Source organism: Leiobunum rupestre, chromosome 9, assembly GCF_980474605.1.
Source record: "Leiobunum rupestre chromosome 9, qqLeiRupe1.1.hap1, whole genome shotgun sequence".
Taxonomy (NCBI): domain Eukaryota; kingdom Metazoa; phylum Arthropoda; class Arachnida; order Opiliones; family Sclerosomatidae; genus Leiobunum; species Leiobunum rupestre.
In genome coordinates, this window is record NC_143392.1 from 15,103,969 (window position 1) to 15,121,903 (window position 17,935).

General features: G+C 42.4%; 1 protein-coding gene across 6 annotated transcripts in view; it reads right to left on the minus strand.

Moving 5' to 3' along the window:
* Window positions 1-506: 506 nt before the first annotated feature.
* The window catches only part of LOC149926637 (uncharacterized), a 159,751-nt gene continuing 142,322 nt past the window's right edge, over window positions 507-17,935 (minus strand). For 2 of the 6 annotated variants that reach the window (XM_090158147.1, XM_090158146.1), the window contains exons 3-10: window positions 10,219-10,449; window positions 9,119-9,328; window positions 8,632-8,748; window positions 5,772-6,180; window positions 4,731-5,484; window positions 4,541-4,663; window positions 2,652-4,395; window positions 507-2,113 (exon numbers count right to left, since the gene is read on the minus strand). In XM_090158147.1, coding sequence (XP_090014273.1) covers window positions 1,386-2,113; window positions 2,652-4,395; window positions 4,541-4,663; window positions 4,731-5,484; window positions 5,772-6,180; window positions 8,632-8,748; window positions 9,119-9,328; window positions 10,219-10,449 — 4,316 coding nt within the window. In that variant the 3' untranslated portion in view covers window positions 507-1,385. Of the gene's footprint in view, window positions 2,228-2,651; window positions 4,396-4,540; window positions 4,664-4,730; window positions 5,485-5,771; window positions 6,181-6,327; window positions 7,080-8,631; window positions 8,749-9,118; window positions 9,329-10,218; window positions 10,450-17,935 lie in introns of those variants that run through there. The other 4 variants (XM_090158151.1, XM_090158150.1, XM_090158148.1 and 1 more) reach the window with 4 other exon arrangements.

Sequence of the window (17,935 nt, forward strand, 5' to 3'; positions counted from 1 at the left end):
TTATTTCTTGTAAATTGAAAAGGTAGATTTATTTTTTATCACAGCATTCAATCTAATATAAATAATTTATATTTAGCAGATAACCAGATTATTTTTATCGTATAAATGTAATTTTGTAGAACCTCTTTATTCGTCGGCGCTTTTAAATTTAATATTTAAATATCAACAGTTTCTAATGGAAATGCAAATAGCTACCACGCATTTGTGACACGCGATATTTGGATTATCGTTTCGTTGCTAGGTCTAATTTGCATGACACAGGCCCAAATTTTAAGCCTTCACGTGCTAGTATATATTGAAATGACTTGTCGATGTATATAATTCGTATGATCCAAATATAGTTCCAAGGGGTTTTTCCGCCACGGATCCAATTTAGCCGACACGAGAAGATAAATAGATACGGGCTGGGTTTGTTTTGATAGCGAAAAAGAAACGACAATTTTGATTTTATTGCTTAAAACTCTTTATTCATCCAAAGTCTGCATGTTTTCATTATAAATACGGCTTTATTATATGTCTTCACGAAACTTTTTTGTACAAAAACGCGCCAAATCTAAAGTACAACAATTTTACAGTATTAATATTTTTTTTTATTTTTACTTAAATTATCCTTGATATGCCTTCTAAAAACATTTGAAAGAATTTTCAACTCCAAAGTAAAGAATAACCGTTTCGTATTTTTTTTTGAAAGTATTTTAAATATATTTAGCTATGTACATTGTACAAACAGTCAAGCCATATTCTTCTGGTATACAAAAAGTAATCCGGAAACGTTTGGGGGGGATGGTTCGTTTATATGTACACAATTCGATCGAACCTTTTATTTGTCAAACATTCGCTTATTTTATTTCCTGGCTTTTCGGAGCGCGGCGCGGCGATATCGAGAGATTCGTCGTATCTGACTAAACACTAGTCAGAAAATTGACTTATTTAATGAAAATCGGTTATCGAATACACTTTTACGTAAGAGAGACGAAAAATTTCTCGTTAATACGAAACTAGAAAGGAGGATAAAAAATCACTTTCAAAATTGCACAGACGCTAAAGATAAGGTCCCCCGGCGCTAATCTTTGGTTAAATGAAAGATACGAGTGTCAAAAATATGTTTTTGGCCCTTTTATAATAAGTGTTCCTGTTTAAATCTTTGGTATAATGGCTAACGCGTTGAAAGCGAAATGAATGTCGACTAGGATGTAGTTTTTCTCCTCTATTTACAAATAGTACTCCGTTTTATACATTTAAAATACTTAGTCCTCAATTGAGCGTTGTTTTCGCGGTTTTCCAACCCGATGAAGTCGGAAGCTACGTCAACCGTGGTCCTAAGTGTTCAGCGACCGAGATAGACAAATCACCTGGCGCTTGTTGTTTCGGGCGAATTGTCGAGCCTAAGAGTCGGATTTTCTTTGGTTTTCCGCGTTGGAATTGTGAAGAGCCGCCGCTGCCGCCGCGTCAATCGCGTCGCTTCTACCCATGGCTCGCTCGCAGCCTAGCTTCTTGGCCGCTTCGGTGGCTATGACATCGATCACGGCGTACTGCACCCCCTCGGATTTTATGGCCGGACTGGCCGGTTCCGAATCCGTTATCTCCATTTCCAAGTAGTTTAACTCTTTGTTGTCTTTCGGGAACTGAAACAAAGCGTTTCCGTAAGACGGCGAGCAATTGCAGTCCACGGTGCCCGGCGAGGAACTGATGTACCCCGGCGAAGGTGACCCCGATTTGGTCGGGAATGGCTTAGAGGTGACGAAGGTGTTGAGGTTATTTCTGAGGTCTCTGGAGAGCGGGTCTTCCGATGTCGTGTCGGTCTCTTCGACCGTGGCTTGTTGAAGGATCTTCTTGTCTTGCAACAGGCTGCGATCGATGGATTGGTACTCCTTCCCAAAGCGCGGTCTCATGGTGTTGACGCTAAGGCTGTTGGCGTTGTTACCCGTCAAGGTGGCGATCTCTTCGGCGCGGATATAATCGCTGCTGCTACCCCCGCTGCTACTGCTGGTTCGCGAACAGAGCGACAAGGTCTCGATGTAGTCACTCATGTCCGACGACGAGGTGCTGCCCGGGTTCCTCGTTTCGCAGATGACCAGTTTCTCTTTGTCTCCGTCGACGTGCTTCGGGAAACCTTAATTATAACAAGGAAAACACACTCGGTTGGGTTATCTCCGACACACCTTATAAATTGTCGCGCCTAACTACGGTCGCTCTCTCTAAAGGTTTCGCTCCCGCATCGAAAACGCTGGTAAAAATGAAAAAGAATTGTATATCGTTAGATGGAAAACGTCCAAAGAAAATTTTCGGCTAAAGAAGCTTCGACCTTTATAAAAGCGGAAATTTCGTTACACGCGTTACCTTGTAGTTAAAATGTGAAGCGGAAAAAATGTTACTCTTGCAGCGGGTTTTAGTATCAAAATTGAATATTACCAATTAGGTTTTAGCAAGCCTCGTTCTAAGTTGAGTAATACGCGGCGAGGCATGATTTAAGTGGGAGAGTCGCGTCTTCGTGAATCTTTAAAGAGTCCGTTGAAGAATGGGGAAAGAAAAATGAGGTAATTACGACAAATAGTTCTTTTTCCTAATTAAGCAGGCCGAGATTAGTTTTCTGCGAGGCGAGAGTGAAAGAGAAAGTGGCTGAGGATGAGGACGGTTGGAGGTTTACTTACTTTTAATATTGGGAGCGTGGTCCAAAGCCACTTTGAGTCTGGGATCTTTCGAGGGTGACGAGTGGTTGAGGTTATCCACGCCAGGGCCCACCTTCGCCGCTAAGTGGTTATCCCCGTAATGTTCCGAGATTAAATATTGCTTGTCCGTCAAGTTGACCTTTCCCGTTTTGTAAGTACCGCAGTCACCGGCCAGTCCCCGAACCGGGGATTCCGCCATCGTCATCACCAATTTGTCTTTGTTCTTGCAAGGAACGCTCGAGGATCTTTTAATTTTCATGTTATACTTGAAATCCGAGTGCAGGCTTTCGGAAAACACGTTGCTAGGAATGTCCTCGTCGGACAGATGGTATTCTTCGTTGGGCTTCAAGCAATCCGCCGAGTGGTGGAAGGGGAGTCGGTGCAGATTCTCGAAAGATTTAGCGTTCGAGGGCGAAGAAGGAACGGACGAAGGAGGCGAGATCTCGTCCGTGCTGTAAGATTTCTCTTTCGTCCTTAACGTGAATTTGGAAAATAAGGAGTTCTTTCTCTTGGGGACCGATTTCGGGCTCTCACATTCCGCGGGAACGTTGTCTTCCGGTTCGGAACTGTCGTTGGCGGCGTTGTTTTGTCTACTGTCTGCCGAACAAGATCTCTTCTTCATGAGCACTTTGCGTTTCAAACCTTCCAACGAATTGGACCTGAACGATCGTTGATACACCTCTTCGGCCAGCGAAGGTCTTCCTAGGTTGGGACTCCTGACGCTGTTTAAGCTACCCGTTCTTCTATCGACCGAGAGGATATTTTGGGTTTCGCTATCGCTCGTTAAACTGTACGGTAGGAAAGGTCTCAGTGGCAGCGCTTTCGATTCAATGTTAGCGTCTGTATTGTTTGTCGGAACGACTTCTCTGTGCAGCGGCTCTAAAATGGTCGCGATTGCTCGGGAACAAAGCGGTTGCATGACTAGGTAATTGTCGTCCGTTTGATTGGGTACCGTTAGCGTGGGTTCCTGAATTTGTTTAAAAGACATTATTTCGTAAGCCGCACTAGCGGAACCTTTCGAGATGACTGGCCTCGACGGAGTTCCCGGCATTTCTTGCAGCGCGTTTTCCAAGGCCGTCACTCCTCCGTTTTGGGAGAAGCCCCTCGGAGGCAGCGGTGGTTTAGCCGCTTCTTTGTAGATCATCTCCGGCCCGGCTGACAATTTCGAGTCCATTTTGCACAACAGACTTTCCGTATTTTGGTACAGAGGCAAAGTTTGAAGGAACTCTAGATTGGCGTAGTTGGGATCGGCCGGGTCCAGGGACGCTCGAAGGGTTTGTCGGCCGTCCGGGTTGTTTATCACTTCGAAATTGACGTAGTGCGGAGTGGCGGAAGACGTCGCGCTGTCCATTGACGCCACGCAGCTGCAGGGTTGGCAAGGTGGGTTATCGGCAGTGTTCGTTTGTTTGGGAGGTTCGGTACACACCGCTATCACCGGTTTCGAAGCGTCTTTACTTCGCGAGCCGCCGTTAGGGTCTGCCGGTAACAAACTTCCCGCGTGGGTGACGGTGTCGTCGGATCCGGCCACGGGACCCCAACAAGGCACTAGACTACCGGCCCACAACATCACCTTATGGCAACCGCACGTTTGCACAGTGTCTTGGGGGCAACGCGGGTCACCCGCTACTCCAGTATGACTGGCGAAGGGCTGTTTGCAGAGGCAAGGCGCCGTCCGTAAATGCGAGATCGAAGGCAATGGCTTGGTATCTAAGAGAGATATATGTTCCTGAAAGCAGAAGATACGTCTTACTACCTCTACTGCAAGTCCAAAACTGATGTTAAACTAATTGCTAGACAAATAATTCTACGTCTACTCATAACCCAAAACATCGTAAGAGGTTCGAAAATGAGAAAACCAAGTTCTTAATCACCTTGAATTTCCTCGGTACGTCGTATTCTTCAGCCGGATTGGGCGTACTCTGTTTTCCAACCTGCGGTACTTTGTCTGTTTCGAAACTCAACTTGGTTTTATTAATCTCCTCCACCTCGTTTTGCTGTAACAAAAATGTTCAAATACATATTAGTATCGCTAGGGATCGGGTGTTTCGTACGTCTTTTTACCTTTTGCATGATGTTTGCCAAGGCCGTGCGAGGAACAGCGTAGTGAGCGTAAGGATTCTGTCCACCGTCACACGGACACGCCTGAGAGGAGACGGGAGTTGAAACTCCCGATTGAATCTTCTTGGGTGACGTTTTGGGGCCCTCTTTAACGGGCTCGTTTTCCGAAATGGAGGGCCTTCGGTTGAAGGGAAAAGTTCGATTCCAACAAGCGCAGTACGGGACTCGATGAACCCCCGGTAAGAGGACACTCGCGTTCAGAGGCGTGCCGCTTTTCGTCTGGCTTTGCATCGCGCAAACTGAGCAAATCTCGTTCGACTGTTGTATTTGGTGCTCCAGTATCGTCTTTTCTTTGCCGATGGGAGTCCTCAAGCGATCAATGACTCGCGGAGGCCCGATCACGGAGCGACAAACCACGGCCGCGTGCAGATTTCGAGGATGGTCATAGACACTCTCCAGCATGCTCCTCGGGACGGAGTACTCGGAACTGCTGCTGGAAACGTCGCTGCCGCTGCTGTGGCTGCTCTGCGAACACAACGAGTCCCGGTCCGTCGTCGTCCTCTTGGGCTTCTGCTGCACTAACGTCCTGGTGTGGATGCCGACGTCGTGGAAGTCCATCGTCCATTGCGGGGTGAAGCCGGAGCTGTCCATTTGAATATCCGGAGACGGTGACCTGGAGCGGCCTTTATACGACATGGTGGCGTTGCTCCGCGGACCGTAATGTCTGCCACAGTTTTGACAATGACTCGGGTTAAACCTGCGAGCGAATTTGTAGTAGGTAGTGAAAGAGAAGAGATTCGATTAGAAAATTACAGCCAACTCTAACCGAATTATAGGCCTGGACGGCTATTGTTAAATCAGCTGAGGCCTCGAATTGGGAAAAGAAAAAACAAGCGGCGTAACAGAGAAAAGGGATAGGACATACGCTCGACGACGAAAAGAGTTCAAAGGTCGAAAGTGACGGTTTTGGAAAATTAGGTTTCGAAAGGAGAAAGAAGGGGGTGACGGTTTGGGATCATTTAGCATTGGGCAAAATCCAATTACCAATTGATCTGGGAAGTGGAATGGCAGTGCACGGAGCCGGGCCCGGTGGCCATCATCGATCTGCGGAGGAGCGTCCCCTGGAAGTCGCTGGCGGCGCTCGAGAGGCAGTCGGACGTCCCTCCCCCGCCACCCAACTCCAGCTCGGACTTGATCGTGGTGCGCTGGCTGCTTTCCGCGTGAGACAGAGACGAAGGCCACTTGTAATGGATGTGCTGGCAAGGCGTCACGTGACCGTCGTCGTCACGACTCGACTCGCACGCCATGTTGAGGATCTCCGAACAGGTATCGCACGTGCTGCCGTCCGATCCCGAACTCAGGAGCGGTCTGCTCGACTCGGTGCTGCATTTGTGCGAGCTGACGTGGTGCGACGGATGCGACTGCAGCGACATCCGCGACGAACCCTCCAACACTAAAATCATGAACTTTAATGACCTTCCGACGATATCCGCTTTTATTACCAATAAAGTTTAACTACATATCGATACTATCATAAGTAACATAATAACAATAAGTTTGACACTTCCTATTGCTTTAATTTCTAATTTTCTAACCGAACCTTTTTCGCCACTGATACTCTCTTCAAGCTGCGACTTGGACTCGCGACTTACCGTTTTAGATGACAACTTTTTGATAACAATTTAAACCTAATATCGGAGAGCACGTTCTGGATTCACGAGTGGCTTTGGCTTTGTTTCGAAGCCCGCGTGCGAATCACGCGTGATAAAAAACATGAGCTCGTGGCGCCGAGAAAACTTTTTTTAATTTTTATCATTTTAGCCTAATATTATTGGAAACCAGATATTTCGGCTTAGAGGAAGTCTCACGCATTTTAGACAATAGACGGCTCTGTGCTGAGAAAACATCTTTACTACGCAATAACTATGAAAATCAGTTTGTTTGTAAATCTCGTTAATTGTCATACCTATAGTTATTATGTTACTCATGATATTATCCAACCCGAGTACCGGTACAACCATCCTTTAAGCTTTTAATCGCGGCTTCTAAGAAACGCGGTGCCAATTTTCAAGGATGTAAATTACAAATACTAAAGGGAAGAATTTCTAATGAAAGGAATTGGGAGCGTCACCCGGGTTAAAACGCGTAAAAACCCCTCCTCCGGAACGCGTAAAGTAATCCGGGCCAATACGTATTGAGCGAGCGAAGAGAGGCCAATGAGGGCAGCACCAGCGAAAAAAATCCGCGTAATGATGTTTGATTTTCATATTAAAAGAAAAATGAGAACGAAATTTTGTTTGCTCTAGCGACTCGCTCCTTGATTGAACTTCCACCTCGTTTCTAATTCAATATCGAGAAGAGAGAAACGATAACTACTCCCCCATCCCATCCCATCTCTTTTTCTCCCACTCTACGTCTTGAAAGGAAAAAACTCAAGCTCTTTTCCAATTCTGAAGTGAGGGCATAAAATTGAACCGGTAAAAGAAAATCTAAGAAAATTTTAATCTTAAACGCAGAAAAAGAAGAATTCGACCCTTTTGAGCAACCCTACTTACTTTTTACTACTAGCTAATTACGACTATATAAGTATAATCAAGGAGTAACTAAATCAGTTTGAGTCAATCAAGGTATTTACTTTACTCCTTTAAGGCTGGTTTTCATTAGGGCAAAACAACGCGACGGCGAACGTTGACGCGAAAAATTCCCGTTAGGCCTAATGCAAAATTTTTGCGTCGACTCTCACCGTTGTGGCGTTTTTGCCTTTATTCCTCTAAAGGCTGGTTTTCATTAGGGCAAAAACGCCGCGACGGCGAACGTCGACGCGAAAAATTCCCGTTAGACCTAATGCAATATTTTTGCGTCGACTCTCACCGTTGTGGCGTTTTTGCCTTAAAGGCTGGTTTTCATTAGGGCAAAAACGCCACGACGGTGAACGTCGACGCGAAAAATTCCCGTTAGGCCTAATGCAATAATTTTGCGTCGACTCACTGTTGTGGCGTTTTTGCCTTAAAGGCTGGTTTTCATTAGGGCAAAAACGCCACGACGGTGAACGTCGACGCGAAAAATTCCCGTTAGGCCTAATGCAATAATTTTGCGTCGACTCTCACTGTTGTGGCGTTTTTGCCTTAAAGGCTGGTTTTCATTAGGGCAAAAACGCCGCGACGGCGAACGTCGACGCGAAAAATTCCCGTTAGGCCTAATGCAATAATTTTGCGTCGACTCTCACTGTTGTAGCATTTTTGCCTTAAAGGCTGGTTTTCATTAGGGCAAAAACGCCGCGACGGCGAACGTTGACGCGAAAAATTCCCGTTAGGTCTAATGCAATATTTTTGCGTCGACTCTCACCGTTGTGGCGTTTTTGCCTTAAAGGCTGGTTTTCATTAGGGCAAAAACGCCACGACGGCGAACGTCGACGCGAAAAATTCCCGTTAGACCTAATGCAATATTTTTGCGTCGACTCTCACCGTTGTGGCGTTTTTGCCTTAAAGGCTGGTTTTCATTAGGGCAAAAACGCCACGACGGTGAACGTCGACGCGAAAAATTCCCGTTAGGCCTAATGCAATAATTTTGCGTCGACTCTCACTGTTGTGGCGTTTTTGCCTTAAAGGCTGGTTTTCATTAGGGCAAAAACGCCGCGACGGCGAACGTCGACGCGAAAAATTCCCGTTAGGCCTAATGCAATAATTTTGCGTCGACTCTCACCGTTGTGGCGTTTTTGCCTTTATTCCTCTAAGCGTTCTACTAGAATTGAGCGGAGATTTTAAGAAAATAGCGTCGATGCAGTTAGACGGTAAAAAACGAACTTTATTTTAAGTAACTGACGAGAGATTTTAAAGAGGAAAGAAAACAAAAGGCGATTTGAAGTCTCGACGGCACGTACGCTCTCTCGACGGTGGTCTCTTACCTGCAGACTTCCTGGAAGCGGATTTTTTCCTGCCCGCTAGTTTCCCTTTAGACGCCTGATCGAAAGACTTGGTAAGCTCTTCGGCCTGATTAGTGAGCAGAACGTGAGCGCCTTCGCCTAGAGAAAGGAAGCGAGAAAACGTGCCGCTTGTAAATTTTCTACATCTCACGAAAGCGGACTATCCCTTATGTTTTAACGTAAGCCTTTCGACACCTGATACGCGTACATCTTTGATCTTCCTTGGCACTCGCGACTCGCTACTTCAAAACTCGGCGGCTTACGAACGAAAATCATCTAACGAGTTAACGAGAGCTCTTAGGGAAATCAAAGAGACCCGTCACTGGACCTACAAGCGTCGTGCTAATTTACTACTGCTAATTGCGTTGTCCGCGTACGTCTTAGCTTAGAGTTTTCCTTTAGTCAATATCACTATAGGTGTGTAGGAAACTAGCTTTAAAAAAAGTTTCGCGAAGTTATAATTACGAACCTTTGCCGCAGCGAGATCCACCTTCGAAACAGAACTTGGAGTCGACAACTCCGAATCTCCTCAGTTCTTTGATCGGCCATGTACCTAAGAGTCTCGGCGGAACTCCGGCTACTAAACAAAATCGGTGGTCCTGAAGATGTAACCTGGCAGGACCGCATGACAGTTTGCTCTTGGTTGGGACGTGTGATATTTGTACTAGAAATTGTTGCTCTGCAAATATTTTATCCGTCGATTTAACCATCTCTAAAGGCTGGTTCACACGGGCAGTGTTTTCCTGGTTTTCTTTATTTTCTCGTTTTACCATCTTTTCCCGGTGTTCTGGCGCACGGGAAAGCGACTGTACACACGGATCAAATTTAACGGATTTTTCCGCCGTCAGCGCTGCCGGTGAACAAGAAAACGGAGAAAATAAAATGTTGAAATATCTCTACTTTATTTTCCCGGTTTTTGAAGCTCTTTGAGTTAGACTAATCAGCGAGCGTTTCGCTGTCACGTGATATAAGGGCTGCGTTCAACAACTATCAACGGAGAAAAACCGTAGAGTTATCGTTGAGTTCTTTTAATCAACGCTACATCACAAAAATCTAAAAGTTGTTGTACGATTTATAGTTCGCTGACTTAACGAACAAAATATCGTCTGCTACCCCTCCTTTAACTTTGTCGAATGACGTCACGACACCGATGAGCAACGGAAAAACCATCTCGATCAGCCGATGTTTCCGCTGAGTCTCCGATGATCAACGTGACGTCAAAACCGGAAGTCAAAAAACCCGTTCAGCAAAAAACCGCTGACCATTGAGCTCAGCGCTGAGTCCGCTGAGCCCCGTTGAACGTAGCCAAGGAGCGATTTTGAAAGTCTTTAAAAGTAGGCTTAAGAATTTTTGCGTCTACCACGTGACGGTATAACGCTCGCTGACTGGTCGAGCCCAACGCCTCTCAAAAAAAGGTTATCCGTTATCCCCGGGTGTGTACAGTCGTGTTCCCACGCGCCAGAACCACGGGAAAAGGCGGTAAAACTAGAAAATATAGAAAACCAGGAAAACACTGCCCGTGTGAACCAGGCTTAAGAGTAGCCGTCTAAAGACAAAAAGAGAATATACCTTCGCAAACGTTGCCTCTGATTTTGACTTGCCATTGTATAAGTAATTCCCTCGAATCGAAGGCGAGGACGACCACAACTTCGCTGCAGATTAAGGCCAACGTGTTGCTCTCTTTGTCCAACGTGAATCCCGTCTCCATGCCCAAGAATCCTTCCAGAGACAAAGAAGCTTTGGTCGAACTGTTTTTGCAGCGATCTTTGCTGTCCCGGTAGAACTGAAGTAGAAGGCAATCTACAAAGATAAAAAACAAGTCTTTTATACTTCAATTTCATTCCAGATAGCGTAAGTTAAACGTTCTACGCGATCCACGAAGGGATCGAGTGGCTCAGAAACGCAACCCGACCCACGGACTGATGACTTTAATTTCCTATGGCCAAAGCCACTAATGCCCTTTTGACCTTCCCCCTTTTTGGTTGAGGGTGGTAAAACAAGAACCCTTTGACGTGATGCGACCGTATGTCTATTTCCGGAAGAGAAAAGGTTTCTCCTTTATTTGTCCCGATGACAATCTGGGGCTATTTGTCTCTCTACGCGACCGGACCGTTCTTTTTATCCGAGGTCGCGATAGTTCTTTGGACTCCGATATTAGAGGTTCGACGTTGAAATGAGACTCTTCGGATACTCATCTGGGTCTTTTTCGTCATTAGTGAGATTCTAGATGTTTGCCATCTCTACCGCTTTTTTTATCATTCTCCTCGCGCTCATCTCGAGCTTCCTGTACTCCGATGGCCGTTTTATCAGCTCCTCGGAGCGTACCACTCTCATCCCTTCGGATCTGCATCGACTCGTATGTTTGCTCATTAGCTTTTAAAAGTTTCGCCCGCCAAACCGGGCAGTTCGTATCGAGCTACGAAAATAGGTTCAGTCCGCGTTCGTGGATTGTTTCGAAAGATGCTAATTGACTATCGCTCATCCCGGGCCTCCCATCTTGGAATATTTTTAATCTCCCTCTCGGTGTATCGAACCGTAGCGCGGTGATTATTTTTCCGCTCGAAGAATACTCTCGGGTGCGGCATCGCGTCTACAATTTATAAGTCGCTCATTGGTAATTGGCTGTTAACATTTTTGAATCTCTGAAAAGTATATTTAGACGTCCTATTTATAGACGTGTGAACAATGCTGATCGCGTACTTTAAGTACGAGAGCGATTCTAATTTAATTGGGCTCAAATATTGGATCCTTCATCTCTGTTTCGTTAACATGAACCAGAAGAAAATAGGGGGAAGTACGCTTCTAGTCAGCTTTGGAAAGGCGTCACTTTTCACGAATTTTCGCGCCCAAACGGTTTGGCGGGAAATCGCGGATGAATACATCGTTTAAAAAATCAATTTTTCTTAAATTGAACAATTGTAACATATTGTCCTTCTCATTCTCTGCAAATTGAGCTAAGGCGTATTTGCTTTCGTCGTTTATAGCCGTGTTGAATGAAAACAAAAGTGGAACTACTTTTTCAGTTTGATTTATTATGCGTAAAAAGGCGTTTTCGTGGGTCACACGACGACTTCTACGGCTCTAAGCTACAGATACGTACTTCCCCTATTTTCTTCTGCATGAACCCATTTTTTTCATTCGTTTGAAATTAATTTAATTTTAACGTTTCAACCTTTCAAAAATATTAAAAACGGGCCTTAGACGTTATTAAAAACTATATTTTCTTTCTAAGAAGATTAATAAGAATTTTTTTCATTTCTGCTTAAAAGAAAATTTGCAATTATTTTATATTATATACGCATCATATAGAAAATAGATTTTGTTCAAATTAATTATATTCCTCGAGCCTTAATTACTTTTGCGTGCTTGCCTTTAAATCTGATTGCGTACTCTCCTTTGTATATCAGGGAAAAAACCCTCAATTTAATTTTGATGAAAGGGAATCTTAACTCATTTGCTTTTGAACTTTGGAAACGTATTTCTCACGCGATAAAAAAACAGCCAACTTCATTCTGTGTTTCAAAGAGTTCCGAAAGATATTTCCTTCGAATAGACGGGAGTGCCAACAAAAGTTAAAAAAAAACCGTGCTGAGAGAAAAATTTCCAGACTATTAAAAATCCCATTAAGAAGGCGGCTGTGGAAAAGTATCTGGAATTACTATCGTGGCGTAATTAATTATATGTTAGCGTTGTTTATTCTTGGAATTTACGGCCTTCTTTGCTTCGTCGGCACCGATGAAAGTAAAGGATCTGGTAATTTGTAATACTAGAATTTGCCTTTGTTGGTTAGTTGAGCGTAGGTTGTACCCCTTATCCCCGTACGCTTACTAAGATGCTGACTAAACCTAAATTCAACCGGAGTTTTATTTCGTTTTACGTGTTCTTAGTCAAAAAATATTTTTGTTATAGAACAATATATTTTATCTTACACAACCTGATCTCTCTAAAGTCCTATTCACATTAGCCAACATTTTTGTCCATCGTTGTTGCAAAGCACGTTGCACGTCACACGAAAAGTTGTTGGGATATCGCGCGTTAACTGTTAGGAAAATTACTTACAAATCTTAAAATAATTCCTCTTCTACGAAAAAATATGTCAATTTTCAAAAATAAAGGTATTTAATATGAATATAAACATTTAGTTTTGTTCTATCAAAAGGATGTGCACGAAAATTATTAGATTTAAATATATCGAGCTAAGCCTAGGTCAGAAAAACAGCTGTTCTTCCAATTTGGATCAAATTATTTGAGTGACCAACACGTTGTGAAAAATCACCGAAAGTAATTTCTTTATTCGCCATAAATGTTTTAGGAAAATGTTGTCTAGTGTGAATAAGCCTTTAATATTAATTTATGACATGATAAGGTTTCACGAAGAAACGTTCGAGGTAAAACACTGTGTACATTATGTTCCGGAATTTTCGTTATGGCGCAACCTCCTATTTTAGTTTCGAGAAATGACTTCGTAGACGGTTAGCTATAACCATTAAAAGTAACTCGAAACCGAACACGATAACCATCTTGACGTTTATTCGCAATAACTACGTGATGTCTCAATTTGACTTCTTAAAATAGCCTCGGTCTTACGCGTAAAATGCCCGGGCTTCGTTTACAGTCACAACATTCTAATATCTAGGAACCAAATAGGCCTTTCTATAAAGTAACATTGACCTTCTTGTTTAGATGTATCAGGCGCGTCACTCGTGACGTAGAAGTGACGTTTCACTATGATAGCCAATAGACGCTAGTATATTAAACTCTATTTATGTATTTTTCAACTTGTTAAAACGTTCCACGTGCGTCTTGATATTTTAGTACAAATGGGCTCGAGCGATAAAAAAAATGCGCGAGCCTTTTACGCTAAAATATTGAAGAGCGCGTGGAACATTTTAACAAGTTGAACAAGACACGAATTAAAATTCGACGAGTCGCCCTTTTTATAAAGATCTAACCTTCAAAACTGAACTGAACTCCTACATATCTCGTGACGAAAGCGATACTTTAAAACAAGTTCGGCAAGCGTAATGACTTTATAGAAAGGTTTATTGTTATTTTCGATTTCAAATTCAAATTATCTGATAAATTTAAGAAATAATGTAACATCATAAGTAACATAATAAAATTAAGTATGACACTTATATTTATATAAAATGTAAATGCTAATTTTTCGACAGTGACACACTCGCCTAGCTCCGACTTAGATTCGCAAGTGCAGAACTGAGTAGTATATTATCGTCCTTGATAGTAGGATATTTCTCCTTGACCATATTTAAACACCAAGGGGCTCTGTTATTGGTTGATAATTTTTACAAATGGACATACTTATTGGTATTATGTTATTTATGGTAACATTAATACGAAAATCTGCAATCAACGAATGTTAATCAAGCAAACACTTTATCAAAAACATCCTAATATGTTCGACGTCAATGCTTTTATTTATGATGGCAATTTAAACGTTTTGGCCGAAAAACGATAAAATCCTAGTGATTTATTACAAAAGAAATAACACTATTGTGACATTTGTGAGTGATATTTTATGTAAAATCATAAGTTAATGATACCTCTAAGTAGACAAATGGCTATGCTGCCTATGGCGGATATGCTTGTCCAAATGTCTCTCCGCACTGCGTATCAAAGTAGCCTTAACATACACTTGGAACTGCCGAAACTGACGTTTCTTTAATCCCGTTTGGTGCCAAGCTAGCTTGAACTTCCCCAAAAGAGATAAATTTCGGTATTCCCTTAGAAAATTCGTTCCCCCCACAGAGGCAAAAGAACGTTTTTTTGCTTTTGGTTTATTTATCTCAGCCCAATATAGTTTCATTCTCGACCGCACAGCGGCGCTGGGTCCGAGATATTTTTCAAGTCTTTCATTTTCGCGGGAATCGGAGAGACAAGATTTGACATCACATTTTCTGGACAAAGATTCCACCTTGAAAGGGCTTATTTGTCTACTTAGAGGTATCATTAACTTATGGTAAAATGTATAAAGAAATACGAAAAATATATATTTTGACGCTTTTAGATCTTTTAAAATTGCTGCGATTCAGACTGTTGGTATCTTCTAGTATTTAAATAGATGTCTCTGATGGCGTTACCTCTTTAAAAGATCTTATCCATTGTTAAATACATGTACCACCTCGAGTTACAAAAATGCCATTTCGTTGGTACCTAACCCTTTCGTTCTAGCTGGGTGGTAAACTACTCAGATTTGATGAACGTAATTCGGGGCCAGTGACCCCTGTAACTAAGACAATTTATTAATCCCCCTTCCTCTAATTCATGAGAAGAGCTTATGTTTTCGTCAACCCCAATCCGAGGAGGTCCCCTTCCTTCTCCCTCGCTACAAAGAGAAATTCGCCGACATGCCGAGTGTGCGTAGGATTAGGGATGGTGTTGGTAATTTTTATATTAATGTCCCCGAGAAAGTCCTGCATCTCGTCCCCCTACCTCCTAATATAAGCAAAGTTAGTGGCGCCTAGGCGCGGTGGCGGCTGGTCCTAGGTTGCGCTCTCCCAGCCCGTACATCCGGTCATCAGGGCCCGACCAAATCGTCGTCGACATTTCTGCTCGTTAACCGCGCAGAGAGATTGCAGGGAATAAACCCGCCGAGAGATGGCGACTCCGGACAAGCGAGGACTTTTTCTGCGGGTCGCTTTCTTCGCTAGTGGCTCTCTCTATATATATATATATATATATATATATATATATATATATATATATATATATATATATATATATATATATATATATATATATATATATGTATTAATCCGCCCTTGTTCTTTCTTCGGGGCGCCCGATGCCCTTTTTTGACGAAGCAAAAAGCAGAAAAAGGATGATCCATAAAGAGGCAACCGACCTATAGTCCATTCCAGAGCTGCGAGACGACGAAGTGGAAGGTGACGGGATGGGTTGAGGCTGCGTCTAGATATGCCCCTCCGTTACTTAACCCTCCCCCGAGGTATAGCTAGGGGTAGAGAATAGGGCTTTTGTTCGTCGCCGGGCCTAATAATAACCTCCTAATGTCTTCTTTGTCTTGCCATATGGACGCCGGCTAATGTCTCTTCCGAAAGCGAACCACGATGAACGACAAAAAATATGTGGACGCCGGAAAAAGAAACTAAAAGAATAATAACCGTAGCTAAATAAATATGTCGCTATATGTTTTGCCAATGTTTGGATCCGCGGAAAAGATCTATGTGATTGCTACTTATTTGTTTCTCTTTGGGGCTTTTTCAAGTCCGCCGGTTGAGGCAAAGCGATTGTCGATGAATAGCCCATTCTCTCTTTCAGCACCGCGTCGTCGCGACAACGGGGTTACTCAGATTGGCCCAAGGATAAAGACACACTAAAGCCGGTCACGCGACCAACAATATTAGCTATGACTCCGACCGAGACGAAAAATGACTGATCGCGTTTTTGTAGCCGGGTTTTCTTTATATTGATATTTATTAGGCTTTTAATTTTATTTCAAGAACCACGAATAAACCTTATATTTCGGTTTTTTTATATCAAATGGAAGACCGTTTCTTGCTCATTTTCATGCTCCATTAAATTCAAACTAGCATTAGCTTTTCTTTACGTATTTTATTTGGACAGTCATCAGGATCAGTTAGCTATAACACTGAACAAAATTTTAAGCACAAAAGGGTGAGATTTTCAAATTGTATTAGTAAATAATTGATTTGGTCCTTTCCCAGACCTTAGTCTAGGTCAATGTTTGATTAAAAATGTAAATGCTACTACGTCTTACGAATTAAAGCTAAAGTCAAAACCAATTTTGGTACTTATCGCGGTGCTTTGATCTCAAAAGTTTTGCCATTTTTCAGACCTTGGTTTTAATTCTTTATCTAGGTCAATGTTTTATTAAAAATGCAGTGCTAAAATTCCTTGCGAATTAGAGCCAAAATTCCTGTGGTGCTTTAATCCCAAAAGTCTAGTTTGCCTTGAGGTAAATTGTCTAAATTTTGAAATTTGATTTTAAGTTTAGTTTTCTTTACGTAAATTTCAAACATCCTATTCGCAAACAGTGTTATTAATTACATTTTAAATGATTACTTATTCAGTTTTACCCGGGCTCGTGGAATGATTAAGATGTTGGAAATAGTTTTATGAATAAATTATTTTTCCAGTTCATATTTTTCAAATACACTTTGCAGTAAACACGCTAGGGGTACGCCATACGATTAGCGATTTATCGAATTAAATCGTACCTTTCCGCCAAAATCACGTAAACTAATTAAATATTTGTTCGTATAATGCCTTTAAATTTGAAACGAATTTTCGAAGCAAAGTTTGGTTTTCCCGCTTAACGACATTTTGTCCCATTTCAGACGCGCCCAGTTGAGAATGGATCAGGCACTACAAGGAGAGCTTTATATAATTAAAGGATGCGAAGTTTAAATAACGAAAGATTTAAATCGCGTTTCCCTGAACTTTTCAATTTTTGAAAGCGTAGATTATGGTACTTAACGAAGAAAGGCCGCCCGTCTAAAATGTAGCCAGGGAATGACCTTATCCTCCGTTTCGCCTGCCCTTGACTTAGCTGGGCCGAGTTTAATGACATTTATTCGCCTGGCGCCGTCTAAATATTAAATGTCAACCCTACCACCCCTATGTAATTTTAGCCGTTCGCTTCTATGTTTTAAATTTTCCTTTCTATATAATCACTGATTGCCGCTTTGGGTGACGCCATTTAGAAGAATTGAGATGATTCATATAAGTCTGTGTACTTGATAATCACGAGGTTTTGACTTGGTACAGGAAACGTATAGACATTAGTTATAATTGCGTAGTAAATAAGTGTGTCATTTCCTTATCTTAATCTTAAATATTTACAGTCAATAAATGTTTCCATAAAATGAAAGAATAAAAATGTCGAAATATAAATGTTTTTTCTAGGAGTTAATAGCCCAAGTTTAACTTTAGTTTCTTTGTAATAACTATTAACACTTTGGCGTTCAAATCCAAGGTTCCTCGCGTTTCCAGCACCTGTTTATTTTATATTCAGGTTATAATAAGTAACGTAGAAAAACATTAACACGGAAGAAACAGTATTTTATGGAAAAATCTATTCTACAATGTCAACACATTTTCGGTGAACATCAGACTAAGACATTAGGTCTAATACACGATCTTAGCCCCGTCGCCATAGTGAGCTATTTTATTCTTGGGTATGACGTCACTCCACATGTACGAATAATCATGGACTCACTGTTACAGATATTTTGATTCGGTAGGCGTGGTCCAAATCCGAAGGCTTATTGAGGTACACCAGCCA